Source organism: Amblyomma mixtum, chromosome 10, assembly GCF_055824585.1.
Source record: "Amblyomma mixtum isolate Tamu chromosome 10, ASM5582458v1, whole genome shotgun sequence".
In the NCBI taxonomy this organism is placed as follows: domain Eukaryota; kingdom Metazoa; phylum Arthropoda; class Arachnida; order Ixodida; family Ixodidae; genus Amblyomma; species Amblyomma mixtum.
In genome coordinates this window covers 50391584-50406795 of record NC_143021.1, presented here as the reverse complement: position 1 = coordinate 50406795, position 15212 = coordinate 50391584, and the positions used below count along the sequence as shown (strand labels likewise).

At 48.1% G+C, this 15212-nt stretch overlaps 1 protein-coding gene across 1 annotated transcript in view; it reads left to right on the top strand.

The window, feature by feature from the left end:
- Window positions 1–15212, top strand: part of LOC149325765 (ubiquitin conjugation factor E4 B-like) — a 125686-nt gene that overhangs the window by 75681 nt on the left and 34793 nt on the right. Inside the window, exons 9-12 of the mRNA XM_089562481.1 lie at window positions 2700–2816; window positions 2913–3005; window positions 4309–4506; window positions 10673–10778. Of these exons, the coding sequence (XP_089418607.1) occupies window positions 2700–2816; window positions 2913–3005; window positions 4309–4506; window positions 10673–10778 (514 nt within the window). The remainder of the gene's footprint in view (window positions 1–2699; window positions 2817–2912; window positions 3006–4308; window positions 4507–10672; window positions 10779–15212) is intronic.

The window sequence follows — 15212 nt, the reverse complement described above, 5'->3', positions numbered from 1 at the left end:
TTTCTAATCAATTAGCTTTAAGCGATAACATATTCAGTAATATTCTAAATTGATTGACACCACAAAATAAATAAATTAAAAAAAATAAAAAAATTCCTGTGCCCCTTGGTTTCTGTGGCTGTTGGCTTCTGTCAAACTTGACAATGTTATCAGTAGCCACCTGGAAGGTCATAAAAGTCTACCGGTGGCTTTACAACTTTCTGGCGCTCTTTGATTGCACTCAAGATATGTTTACTTTGGAAGTCGCAGTAGCCTTTTTTCCCAGCACTTGACGCCCTCAATTTCAACTCCTGAGTTGCCAGAAAGAGGCGCCTTTCTGGGAATTTAAGGGTTCACCATATTTTTTTGGTTTGTTCATATAGGAGTGCTCTGTGGGTCTAAATATTAACATGCAGAAAACCAAAGTAATGTTCTACAGTCTCTACAGATAGCAGCAGTTCGCAATTGGTGGTGAGGTGCTGGAAGTGGCAAGGGAATGCGTCCACTACTTAGGGCAGTTAAAACCAGCAGCAGAGAAAAAACACGGACGAGGCTGCTGCTGGTTTTAAGTGATCATGCACTAACTAGGTAGCTCAACAGTTCACCGCACTTAGGGCAGCTAGTGACCGCAGATCAGGATCATGAGAGGGAAATAACTAGAAGAATAAGAATGGGGTGGAGCGCATATGGCAGGTTGTCTCAGATCATGAATCAGTCAATTTATTTTCCTTTTTTTTTTCATATCAGAAACAGATTGCTAGGATAAGAACAAAAGGCTGCCTCATGAGCAGCTTGACAGCAGTCGTTACCCTGTTTGTTTGGCAACGGGTGCAGTAAAACGCAGCTGCACCTACAGCTGTGACAGAGTAAGGAACATATTGTGCAAATTGTGGCATACAACACAAAAAGATATGTGTACAACCGCAGTGCTTATATGGTTAATTTGAACGGAAATATCACATGGTTTAAAGAGTATTAGAAGGCCGGTAGCATACAGGGCTCACTGAAGACGTGTACTTTCGAGAACGTTTAAAGACAGTATACAGAACTAATAAAATGGTTATCACAATTGCTTGGCAAAAACTGGTTATGACATTTACATGGTAAATACAGGCTCCAGTCGTTCTCGCAACCACAAAAAACAAAAACACATTGTGATAATACAAATCTTCAGTTATGCCGCCGCGGTGGCTCAGCGGTTATGGTGCTCGGCTGCTGACCCAAAAGACGCGGGTTCGATCCCGGCCGCGGCGGCTATAATTTCTTTGGAGGAGAAATTCTAGAGGCCCATGTACTGTGCGATGTCAGTGCATGTTAAAGAAACCCAGGTGGTCGAAATTTCCGGAGCCCTTCACTGCGGCGTCTCTCATAGCCTGAGTCGCTTTGGGACGTTAAACCCCACAAAACTAAAACCAAAACCAAATCTTCAGTTATGTCATTGGCACCAGCAGTGTGTCATAATATGTAGTACTGCAGCAAATGATACTAGTTTATAGTATGCCTATTACATCTTGAAGTTATTAACAGTGAACTGCTTAAGACGCTTCTTTGATGTAATATTGATGTTTGTATTTAAATTATGTCAAGTGTTTAGTAAAGTGGCTGCACGATTCTGCAGCCTATCCTGATTTGTACCATGATTTGTATGTGAAATTGGAACTAGCCATTCTTCGCTTGCCCTTGTATCGTGAACTGTGTTGAGTAGTTATGATAAATTACATAAACATAGAAAAGGCGCACATAAACATAGAAAAGGCGAAATATTTCAACAAATATTTCTATTTCAACAAGGCATTCATTCATCTTGTGGCCCGTGTGCTGTGCGATGTCAGTGCACGTTAAAGAACTCCAGGTGGTCGAAATTTCTGGAGACCTTCACTACGGCATCCCTCATAGCCTGAGTCGCTTCGGGACGTTAGACCCCAGTAAACAAACAAACAAACATTCATCTTGTACTGATATGTGACTGGAGATACGTTGAGGAAAGGGGACATTTCACTTCTGTGAGTGTTGTGGGGTGCATCTGCTATGTGGCAAAGGGCTTTTTTTTTTTTGTAAACGGAAAAGCTTATTAATGTTTGTTTGCAATGTGGTGTCGCATACACGATTTCAGTAGTTTATATGAGGAGTGAAGATAGCAATATAAAGTAGTAGTTAACCTTCATTGGAAGTACCAGTCGGAATCTGCAAAGTATCCCATAAGCCTTGTCCAAACATTTTATCACATGGTCTGCATGCATATCCCAGATCATGTTTTCATTAAAAATGACACCCACCATTTTCACTTCCTCTGTTATTTCTATCCTCTGCGAACCCAGGTAGAGGTTAAGATTGCGTTTAACAAGTTTTTGTTCTGGTGCTAAAACGATTGCTTTTGTTTTCCTATTATTTATTTCTAAGGAATTATACTCCATTCTGGCAGCTTGCTCAGGATGATATTTCCCAGTGTTTCAAGTTCTCTGTTAATGCATTGAATGAAAAAGCTGGTGTCATTCGCGTAATTTACAAAAACAGTATGATGGCGTACTGGTGTTATATCGTTTGATGTGCTGTATTTACACGATTGTAAGACGGCTCGAATGTAAGTCGACCCCTCCATATCGCGTGTTGGAAAAAAGAAAAACAAAAACCTTGGAGGTTGCATCATAAGCTTGTTGGCCTTCAACAGTAGAGCGCGATAACATTACCTGGCCCTGCGTACTGGTTGTGTGTGCGTGCAGATGGTGGAGGACCCCCTGTGGCTGCCCACACCCCTGACGGCCAGCGGAGGCCGGGAGCTGAGCCGGCTGTCGCTGCTGGGGCCCTTCCTGGCGCTGTCCCCCTTTGCAGAGGACGAGGTGGGGGCCCATCTCTCTTGCGTTGTGACTCAGCAGAGAGATGCCCTTCTGTGCAGGGTTTCAGGGCAGAATGTGTGTGTCTGTGTGTCTATGCAGCCGTCTCTGGTGCGCACCTACTACGAGGACCGGGACCCCGAGCACATCCAGCTGGCCCACCAGACACTGCAGGCCATGCTCGAGGCTGCCAGGGTGGGTTGTCAGGCTAAACTAGGGATACGTTCCCGAATAATGTGGCTTCCTGGCAACTTTTTCATAAGTTGTTGGGTTTAAATTGCGGAGATAAATCCGTTCTCCCCGCTGAACCGCGGCTGACCTAGTTCAAAACTGCGCGGACCCCACCCCGTGGTCACGAGCGCATGCTGACCACGGCGGGCCTTGCTCTGCGGAAACAAAGGAACGACACACTGGCTTGATACAAACAAGGCATTTATTGCTACAACAACAGTAATGCCAGCTAGCAACAAAATACACTGAGAAATTGAGGACGTCCAACTCACCAGCGCGGTTACGAGCAAACGTTCGCCCACACTAGGGCAAGGGGAAGCTCCGAGGCCGGACGGGACGGGCTGAAGGGAACATGTTTCCACACGAGGACGCCTGCCGGCAAAGAGCGGAGCGGCTCGCGTAACGTCCACGTGCTTTCCCTGTCCCAAGGAGAAGAGCCATCGCTTCCCCGCGCGCGCACAGCAAAACATGCCATTTGTGGCGCTGGTGCCGCTGTGACGCGAGTGCCCTCCCCTGTTAGTTAAAGTAACACAACTAAGGGGAGTGCATTGCAGGGAAGCTAACCACAGTAGGGGGTGCAATGCGGGAAAGCGAACCACAGATGACAAGTGTGTCCCCACAAAGTTTGTAATCATTAATAAAAATTGTAATTTGGAGCTGCAGCTATGTCGTAGAGGTAGAGCATCTGCCTCGCTTGCAAGAGGACCGGGGTTTGTCACGCGAAATTCTCCATCGGATTAAAAAGAGTAAAGTCACGGGTGGTTTGGCTTGGGTCTAGTCATGAATTTTCATTCCCTAGCACAGTGAGTGCTTCTGCTTGACTTCAGTGTGATTTGATTTGATTTCCTGATTTCTGCTTACCTTTGGATGATATATCATGTGATATAGGGGTATCTGATATTGCATAATTCTGCACTTGTGCTGCACTAGAATTGGCCACTCTTTGCATTCTCAAATTACTGGGTGTCCTCTTAGCACTCCTGGCAGAGTGTTGCAGTGGTTAAGCAATGTGCCACTGCCCTACTGCGACGGTAGGTGCTGCCACTGGTGGTGCAACCCATTGCTGTTCCCGGGGCACCTCTTGTGACTAATCATCAGTTGAACTGCCAAGGGGGGCAGTTTGCTCACTGCCCAGTGGGCAGGTCGTCACGAGGTCACATGACCTATGTGGAGGGACCAGACAGACGTAACGGGATGACGGGATCTTCCACGGGAGAGTGCCAGGACTAATTGTGTGCTACTGCATCCCCCCCCCCCCCCCTTTCAGGGCCAGCTGCATGGGGTCCTGCGCACCCTGCTGCTTTCCCGCCGGCCAGAGGTGCTCGCCTGGCTGGGGGCCCTGCTCAAGGCCAACGAGCGGCGGGCCCAGCTCCAGGTGGAGCCCCGACATGTCGCCTCCGACGGATGCATGCTCAACCTGGCCGCCGTGCTCCAGCTGCTCGCCCTCAAGGTGCAGCCCTCCAAGGTACTACAGGGCACTATCATCACCATCTGCCTGACTATGCCCCCTGCAGGGCCTCTCCCCATATCTCTCCAGATAACCCTGTTTTTGGCCAGTTGCGGCCACCATATCCCCGCACACTTCTTAATCTCATCCGCCCACCTAATTTTCTGCCGCCCCCTGCTACGCTTGCCTTCTCTTGGAATCCACTCCGTTACCCTTAAGGACCAGCGGTTATCTTGCCTTCGCATTACATGCCCTGCCCAAGCCCATTTCTTCCTCTTGATTTCCACTAGGATGCCATTAGGCTGTGTTTGATCCCTGACCCACTCTTTCCTCTTCCTATCTCGTAGCGTTACACCTACCATTCTTGTTTCCATAGGCCACTGCATTGTCCTTAAGCAGAACCCTTTTTTGTTAGCCTCTGCATTTCTGCCGCACAGCTGAGTACCAGTAAGATACAGCTGTTATATATGTTTCTCTTAAGGGATACTGGCAAATTGCGTTCATGCTTTGAGAGAACCTGGCTGCTATAAGTGCTCCACCCCATTCTTATTCTTCTAGTTACCGTATAAACCTGGGTAAGGGCCGCACCTTGTATGGGCCACACCCAGTTTTCTCAAAGGCAATAATAATAAAAAAATATTCATGTAAGGGCAGCACCCAACCTTTCCACGACCCGCCTTTGAAATGCACGTGCTGTGGCCTCCACAATTGGCTCCGGCTGTGAGCAACGGTGCACCTGATTGCGGAAGGCACGTACATGCATAGAAGCTTCCAGGTGTCGCCCATGGATAGCGCCAGAGGCTGCGGCTCATCATAAGGTTAGAAGTGTAGGAAACCGTAGGTAAAGAAGGTGGCAAATCTTGATGAGAATTGACAACACAGCTGAACAAAAATAGAGAAAACCTGAGCATGGTGGCAACTCCCACCACCCCGTTTCAAAGGGGGCGCTCCTATCCATCCATCCATCCATCCATCCATCCATCCATCTTCCGCTGCGAGCTCCTGCTATCTATATTGGCATCAGTATCACCAGCTCCAGCTGCCAAAGGCACGGGTGTTATGGTAGCATGTTAGTTCACCGTAGTTGTGGCTTTCCTATGCTGTCGCCAAGCGATCCAGTTTTAGCATAATGGGCAAGCCTCTTAATAGCTACACGGCTGGGAGTTAGCTCTCGAACACGGTGAGCATTCGATGTGACAGAGGAAATTCGATGTGACAGAGAAGTGCGTCCGATGATGGTGCAACCAACCAAAAGGATGCATTGAGGAACACAAGCTGCAAAAAGCGCGCTTTTCGAGGCAAGCCGTGCCAGTTTCCCGAACTGGAAGAAGCACTGCTCTGCTATGTGATGGAAGTGTGGAACAACGGCTGCGCGTTGGCAGCGGACATGCTGCACAGTTTCTTGTGGGATGAGCGTGCACCAGAGCAAAGCACCAGCTCAGAGTCGAAATGCTCCGCAAGTGATGATTGAACGTAGAATAAATGCCGCTCATTCCCCAATTGGTGTCACGTTTTTACTTTTCAAATTTTTTTCCCACATTGTGTGTATGGGCCACAACCTGAAAATTGGCCCTCGGATCTGGAAAAAAAAGTGAAGCCCTTACACGTGTTTATACACTATTTCCCTCTTATATTCCGGATCAGCGGCCAGTTTGGGTAACTTCATACGGCTGCGAGAGCCAAAACAAACAAATGTTTCTTGCAGCCACTATTTCACAGGTCAAAGAGCAACTGAACAGTTGAAAAATTTTTGCCTTCCTTCAATATCAAGTTTGTGCTCATTCTCTGTAATAACTTGAGGTTCCACTGAGTCCCCAGACGGCATTAGTGCTAAACACGCTTTCCCTTGTATCTGTTGGACACACCTGTGGTGTGTCTGTGATAGATATACAGTAATCCCTCGTTATAACGAAATCGCTTTACTCGAAATATCGCTTCATTCGAAATTTCTTCCGGTTCCGACCCAAAAGCATGCATTTTAAGCCGCATTACTCGAAGCGCACGAAGAGCTTGACCCGCTTAGAGCGAAGTGGCGAGCGGAGGCATCCCCGCTGTGGCGGCGACCCTTTGCGCATGCAGTGCAGGCTTTGCTTTCGCTTTATTTTGTTTTTTAGGTTTCCATGAATAAATAGTTTCATTCGCAGATAATATAGCCGCAAAATAAGCCCGCAGAAATAAATATGCGCGCGGACTATTTGCTACTACGGACTACTACGTATTACTCCGCCGATGGCAGAGCGGCAAGCCGCCACGGGACTGGGTGAAAGGCACTCCACGCGTTGGTCGACGCCGCCCACCGTACGAGGCAGAATTAAAAAAAAAAGGGCGGGAGCCGGACGTTAATTCGATTTAATTAGGGAAATTGGCCACACAGGGCAATAAGTCGCAGTTTCTAAGAATGCTGGGAACGTGTAGATCGAGTTCCCGCGGCAAAAAGACAAGTTCAGATTCCTCTTCAGTGCACCTTTAAGCAAAAGCAGTCAGAACCCGAAAAAACAACAAAATGTAAAAGTCAAAAATAGTAACAAAATTTAGGCGGGTTGTTAATTTTGTTACTCTTTTTTACTTTTCTGTTTTATTGTTTTTTTGGGTTCTGACTGCTTTTGCTTAATGCGTTTGACTCTGCCTTTGCTACGATTGTTTGACACTGCTTTTGCTACGAGATGGCCTCCTCTAAGTTCTGTTATCAGAATCTTTTAGTTTTTTCTGCAGAGGTCTTGTCTTTTATCCTGATGATGCTGCTTTTTTTTCCACGTGTTGGGTTCGGAGCGATAATGCGATGAGTCTCATGCCTGAGCTGTATGTTCAAATGTGCCACCTTTCCATGCAATAAACAGTTAGTAGTGTGTGCATGTGTTCTCTTGTTAGAGTCCTTGTTGCACCACCGTTCATTTCTTCTTCTCAGTTAACAATATTTTACTGCATATCAGCGTGATCCGGCACTTGCTGGCTTTTCTGCACTTTACAGCACATATGCATGAACACGGTGCAAATATGGAAGATTTTCAATGCGCCTGCTACCTGGCATTCATTGTTGACGGCATCTTGTCTGCCACGTAGCTGTTGGCCGAGGCGTGATTCATCCGATGCCCCTGGCTCTCACTGGCATTTTTTTTTTTTTCTCTCCACAGCTGCCAAAACTCCGTCACAAGCATGGTCTGTGGAATTGTTACTCAGAATACACACGGCAGGCTTTGGGATAGTCCACAGACCATACAGATCGTTGAACACAGTACACGGTGTAATCTTGGACAGTGACTTTCTGCACTGAGCAGAGGAGGAAATGCTTGAAGGACGGTCTGCTCAGAATGGAAGTGATGCACTAGATGGAATCAAGATCCGCAAAGAAAAAGAAATTCTGGCGAAGCACCTGGCCTTGACCTTTGCCTCCTGCACCCTGCCAAAGTTAGTCGAGACAACAGAGGATGCAATAATCTCCGTCCGTCCACATGTATGCCTGACCCTTGAAGCTGCTTCAAATGCTGGAGGGTTGGCCATGGCTCCTAAAGCTACTGCAACTGCGATATCTGGGCCAACCTGTGTCAGCCAGAGCTCACAGCAAATACAGTGGAACCTCGTTATAACAAACAGTTAAAAAATCGGAAAATAGTTCGCTATATCAATAATTCGTAATATAAAATTTCGTACAAAATACATGCAAGAGCAGCAAAATTCAATCAGAGAAGACACAGCAACTCGGAGGGTGCTTACTTGGGTCATGTCCATTTATTTAGGCGCAAAGAGCTGCGTTATCGCGGCCTGCTTTCTTGTGTTGATCGCGTTCCGTATCACGCCCTGTTCCACAGTTTGCAAACACTCAACAAGGGCAAACCCACTGCCCTCAATAGCACTGCAGTGGCGGCGCAGTAAATTCAAGGCACCAAGCGCTCCTTGTGAACTTGGAATGTTCTCATCGTCTGCGGGGTCAGCCTGAGCTTCGTCTGCGGGATATTCAGAGACTTCCGCAGCGATTTCGACATCCGTCAGTACAGCCGTGGTCGCTGCGATATCGTCGCCGCCTACAAAGTCTTCAATAGTCATTGTTGCGGGCATGTCACCAACAAGACGCGAAAAATCGTTCCAGGTCTCATCGAGCTCGCGGAGCTCTGCTTCTGCTTCGTCGAGATCGTCACAATCGTCACTTGATGCACGGGCCTCCGCCGGAACAAAACCTGCGTGCCGAAAGCAGTTGGCAATCGTTCCGCCTTTCACGTTGTCCCATGCCGCTTTGAACATCTGGATTGCTCCCAGCAAGTCGATCTTTAAGTCCTGCTTCATACGAAGCCTCACGAGAAGAGTGTCAATCAGTCTCCTCTTGTAAACTGCCTTGAAGGCCCTGATGACGCCTTGATCCAAAGGCTGCAGCTTGGCCATAGAGTTAGACGGAAAAAAGCGGACTTCAATATTATTTAGTGTGACATCTGTGTTGTGTGCGGTACAGTTATCAACGAGGACGCACACTTTGCGACCCTCGTGCTCGCAGTCCCAAGCTTGCAGCCACTTCGCGAAAAGTTCACGCGTCATCCAACATTTCTTGTTGGAAGCATACTCTACGGGGAGTGTGCGGCACCCTTTCGTGCATCTCGGGGTTTTAAATCTCCCGATGACGAATGGTCGCAGCTTCACAGTGCCGTCCATATTGGTGGCAAGCAAAACAGTGATCCGGGCCTTTCCTTGCTTCCCGCCATGGCACGGCTCTCCACGCGCGTCAAGGGTATGCCTGGGTAGCATTTGCCAAAATAGGCCCGTTTCGTCCGCATTAAAGATGCCCTTGGGCTGATATTTTGCAAGGATTTGTGGCCACTCCTCTTGCAACCACTTTTGGATGCTCTCGCAGTTAACCGTCTCACTTTCGCCAGAGATCGTTTTGCCTACGATGTCATAGCGTGCCTTGAACCTTTGCAGCCATCCGGAGCTGGCGACGAAGCTTTCGGAATTAAGGATACAGGCAAAGTCTTTTGCTTTTTGTTGAAGCATCGGTCCCGAAACCGGTATGTTTCGAGCTCTGATATCCAAAAACCATTTGTAGAGCGCCTTCTCCACGTCGCTGAATGAAGGGGGCCGAAGACGCTGTGCACTTGTCCGTGTGGTCTTTTGTGCTTGTGCCTTGATGGCATCTTTCTTCTTCAAAATTGTACTCAAAGTGCTCCTTGGGATGCCAAATAAGTCTGCAAGAACGCACTTCTTTTCGCCGTTCTCCACACGCTGAATAATCTCGAGCTTGGTCTTTAACGTCAGCCGCGTTCACCGCCATCACAGCACTACGCACGCCCGCGCACCACACTCGACACGACCACCTACGCAGCCTCCACAAAACACCACGACGACCGCGCACGGCTAACACTAAAACGCAAAAGGACAAAAGGAACATTCCATCGTGGCGCTGTCAGCGATTGTGAGATGTGAACGATTTCTTTGGCTGTCAACTCTCACTGCCGACGTGGCATCTGTGGTGCTGTCAGCGCCTGCGAGGTAGTCCGGAACGGTTGCTGCGCCACATAACACACTTGTAGTGCAACGAAGCCTGCCTCCTGAGGTAGTGCTTGGCGTCGCGAAGTTCGTTATATTCGTTTTATGCCGAACTGCGTTCGCTATAAGAAGTTAAAAATACATGTGTTTGATAAAAATATTTCGGAAGAGTTCGATATATTCAATAATTCGTTATATGCGTGTTCGTTATATCGAGGTTTGACTGTACTCATGATTTAAACACTTCGCTTTAATGGCCGCCGCAGTAGCTCAGTGGTTATGGTGCTCGGCTGCTGATCCGAAAGACTCGGGTTCGATCCCGGCCGCGGTGGCCGAATTTCGATGAAGACGAAATTCTAGGGGCCCGTGTACTGTGCGATGTCAGTGCACGTTAAAGAACCCCAGGTGGTTGAAGTTTCTGAAGACCTTCACTACGACGTCCCTCATAGCCTGAGTTGCTTTGGGACGTTAAACTCCAATAAACCAAACCATTTTATTGAATGTACAGTGTTTGTCAAAAATGTGGAGCCCTGTAGCGGTGCTGTTTAGCGCAACTGACAGTCCTCAGCTTGGGAGGGTTGAGGGCTCCAGTTCCTTTGTGAGGTTAGGGTATGCTAGAGGAGCCGTGCTGCAGGGCTCGGAGACAGACCCCTTGGGCTGCATGCTTTTGACGGAGACTGTCCCAGCCAAAAGGGATCATCACTGCCTGTCGCAGGTGGACCCCCGGTACCCCTTCCGGGAAGGGGCCCGAGTGGACATAGCGGCCGACACCCGGCTCTCCCTCACTGCCCAGGAGGCCGAGCAGTTTGCCCAGGAGATGCGTGAGTGCTTGCACTTCTCTTGTCTGCATTCCTAATGCCTTGGCTATCATTGCAAAGAAAGACCGCACATCTAAAGTCTGCTTCTTTATCAGACTAGATTGTTAATTACAAGACTAGCGGAAGAGTGTGTTTCAGTCTTTGATAATCGCGATTTTTACTGTCGACTGTATTCCTGACAATCTAATCCTTTCCTAGTATTGTTCAAAATTTCTGTTACCTTTAATAATGTTCACTTATTGTTTTGTTTTACTTTGATGTTAACTTCGCTTAACGTTCTTGTTGCTTTTTGTGTGAAAATGAATGCGTTGTTTTGAAACTGTCTCCCCTGCGGTAATGCCTTCGAGGCAACGCAGGTATTCTGTAAATAAATAAGTAAATAAATAAATAAAACAAGGACAAAGACAGAGAAGGAGACAGGACAGTTGGAAGGAAGTGCGGTGTGGACGTCATGTTCACTGCCCCCGAAAAGCTGGTGCGCATGTGCAAAGCCGTCAATGGGAAGAGGAAACGAACCCCAGGTGGTCGAAATTTCCGGAGTCCTCCACTACGGCGTCTCTCATAGCCTTAGTCACTTTGGGACGTTAAACCCCATAAACCAAACCGAAACCGGTATGCACCGTAAACCACGAGTGCAAGTTCGTTCCGTGCACTGCTGGCGTCGTATACCGGATACCCCTCTCCCGCGGTAAGTGCTACGTGGGGCGGTCTGGACGGTGCCTAAATGAACGGCTACGAGAGCACCGCACGCTGGTGGATTCATTGGCGGGGGGCAGCCATTTGGCCCCGCATTGTAAGCGGTGCAAGTGCGTGCCGGCGTTTGATGCCACGTGTGTGCCTGGCAGGGGAGGCACAAGGTTAGGCCGTGAGATTTGTGAGGCCTATCACATTAACAGGGAAGGTGACAAGTGTGTCAGCACGACATCACTTGCCCTGACCTGAAAATAAGCAATGTATCTAAGAAGCAGTTTGCCACATTCTGATTAGTTTGTGCTCGTTCTAACACAGTGTGCGCATGTGCCACCGAAGTGTTTTTAAGTACCTGTTTGCAGTAGTAAATATTCAGTTGATGTTTAGCACTCCTCCTGTCTCCTTCTATATTGTTGTCCTAGTTTTATGCGCTAGTCTTTTGATTAGCGATGACACACCAACTGGCCCAGCTTTCCGCCTTGATCAGACTAGACCCTGGCATTTCCTTGTTCCACGATTGCTGCAACTCTCTGTCCTCAGAGGTGGGTTGCTTAACTGCGCTCACTATTTCAAGATTTGCGCCAGCCATCTGCACAGCCCAGTTTGACCAGACCAAAGCCTAACGAAGTCGTAATTAACAGCTGTGCAATCAGGTTTCTTTGCTTGTCAGTGGCCCCTTTAAACTAGAAGCATGAGACTGCTTTGCTACATTGTTCTGCAGCCCAAATCTCAATTCAATGAACCATCACTGCAGTTTAAGCAAAGCTTTGTCCACCAGTTTCACAAATGTCACTTTCCTCTGTACATCTGCGTGTTTTATTCTTTTTTATTTGCGAATGCAGTCATCATCAGCCTGACTACGCCCACTGCAGGGCAAAGGCCTCTCCCATGTCTGCCCAATTAACCCCGTCCTCTGCCAGCCGCGGCCACCTTATTCCCGCAAATTTCTTAATCTCATCTGCCCACCTAACTTTCTGCCGCCCCCCGCTACGTTTGGAATCCACTCCGTTACCCTTGAGGAGCAGAGGTTATCTTGCCTTCGCATTACAGGCCCTGTGAAGCCCATTTCTTCCTCTTGATTTCCACTGGGATGTCATTAACCTGCATTTGTTCCCTCACCAACTCCATTTGCTTCCAATCTCTTAACGTCACACCTATCATTTTTATTTACATATCTCGCTGCGTTGCCCTTAACTTAAGCAGAACCGTCTTTGTTAGCCTCCACGTTTCTGCCCCATAGGTGAGTGCCGGTAAGATACAGCTGTTGTATACTTTTCTCTTGAGGGATACTGGTAAACTGCCATTCATGATCTGAGAGAACCTGCCATATGCGCTCCACCCCATTCTTATTCGTCTAGTTATTTCCCTCTCATGATCTGGATCAGCTGTCACTACCTGCCCTAAGTAGACATATTCTCTTACTACTTCTAGCACCTGGCTACCAACTGCTAACTGCTGTTCCCTTGCTAGGCTGTTGAACATTACTTTGGTTTTCTGCATGTTAATTTTTAGCCCCACCGTTCTGCTCTGCCTGTCTAATTCATTGATCATGCTTTGCAGTTCTTGTCCTGAGTGACTTAGCAAGGCAATGTCATCAGCGAATCGCAAATTACTTACGTATTCTCTATTAACTCTTAACCACAACTGTTCCCATTTCAGGCCCCGGAATACCTCCTGTAAACAGGCAGTGAATAGCACTGGCGAGATCGTGTCTCCCTTTCCTTATTGGAATTTTACTGCTGACTTTACGGAGGACTCTGGTAGCTGTGCAGTCGTTATAAATATCTTCCAATATTTTCACATAACACTCTTCTACACCCTGGTTCCGCAGTGCCTGCATGACTGCTGAGGTTTCTGCTAAGTCGAATGCTTTCTCGTAATCAATGAACGCTATATACTATAGGGGCTGGTTATATTCTGCACATTTCTCTATCACCTGATTGATAACGTATTTGCTCCATAATAGGCGCACATTTTTTTTTCAGGAAATCCGGTTCAAAGTTCTGGGTCTGCCTATGAAGCGGGGTAAAGTTTCCGGAAATTTTTCGACTCGCAAAATTGAACATACCGCATAAACACACCCGTGTATGGGCTGCGCCCTGTTTTCTCGAAGGAAATATTAAAAAGAAATATCGGTGTGAGGGCCCCACCCAAACTTTCCACGACCCATGTGGGAATAGCCATGTGGAAATGCACGCACCGTGACCTCCGCGATCAGCTCCGGCCGCGAGCAACGAGCGCTTGATCGCGGAGGCCTCACACGCGCACAGGAGCTTCCAGGTGCCGCCCGCGGATGGCGCCCGAGACCAAGGTCATCATCATCATGAACTTTTTTCTATTATGCGAGTAAATACGGTATTATGATCGTGGTCTATTGTCAAGTATAGGAGGTATTCACTGAGCCCGCGCTACCAGACGGCGCGAGCGTCGCCGCGGCAAACGCGCCATGTTTGCGGTCGTTTCACGTCAGCTCGCGCAGTGAACACTGTACGCCGTGAGGTACCCGGCCTGAACCGTTAGTGATCAGTAACATATTTGCACGTTGTTAAATGCATCATCGATCGCGTACGCTTATTGTGCATGAAGTTTGCAGCAGAATTCCTCTGTGCCGTGATAAAACAGAGCTGTCTCAACTCGGCAACAAAACTGGCTGGCTGCACTGCATGCGCGCAAGAATGTACACGTCTTGCAGCTTTTAATATCAGTTGATAACTGTCAGCTAGTCATGCAGGGCACATCGTGGATAAACAGCACGATTAACTACCGAAATTCCAAAACTGGCGCCGCAGAAACTGATAATTCCAGCGGAAGAACGGTCAAACAAATGCTCACAGCACGAACGTCAGACCCAGCGAGAATATTTTGCAGTTTTGATTGTAGCTACGTAGCGCTGCTTCAAGCCGTAGCAACACGTCACTTTCAGCAGATAGAGGTGACAAGTTAAGCTACAGCTAAGCGAACAGACCCTCCGAATTACTCACCTCTCCAAAAACGGCACTTCGGCCTTCGGCACCCTCAGCACGGCTCTTGGACTCACCCGCTTGTCAAGTAATTGCACCCTCTCATAGGTTTGTATGCTTTAATTCCTTGGCCTGTCAGCAAACTTAAGCCGTGCACAAGGTGGGCCTCGATACCGGCGAATTCAACGCGCGGCAGCAGTCCTGTACGTTGCACACCATGCTGGCGCCTCCGCATTCCTACAGGGGGTCGGCCTTTTCACAAAGTAGAACCTTCTGAGCGTGCCCGCTCTTTTCTGCTTCGCACAGTTCACGGAATATTCACTCAGTCACGCGGCGGTACAGGTCGGACAAAAACTATCTGCGGCGAGACGCGAAATACACTCACATTTCACTGATCGCTAGCTATTTAAACGCTGCGGCTGGCTGCGGCGGTCGCGCGCGCGACCACCAACATGGCGAATGCCGCGCCGGCCGCTAGCGCCCCTTGCGGATGACGTGATGTGAATACCTCCTATAAGTTACGAAAGCCTGCCTGATCATTTGGTTGATTGAAGTCTAAGGTTGTCCTGATTCTATTAGTGATTACCTTAGTAAAAACTAGGGGTGTGCGAATAGTGGTTTTTTGATTCGAAGCGAATAGCAATTTTCTTCGAATAATTTCGAAGCGAATAGTTCGAATAGTACTTCTGGCACTAAAAAGAGGCTGAGTGACAGTAGGCATTTCCAAAACCATTTATTTTCCCACCACATGATGCCATTACACACTGCACTGAGGCTTTATTTAAAA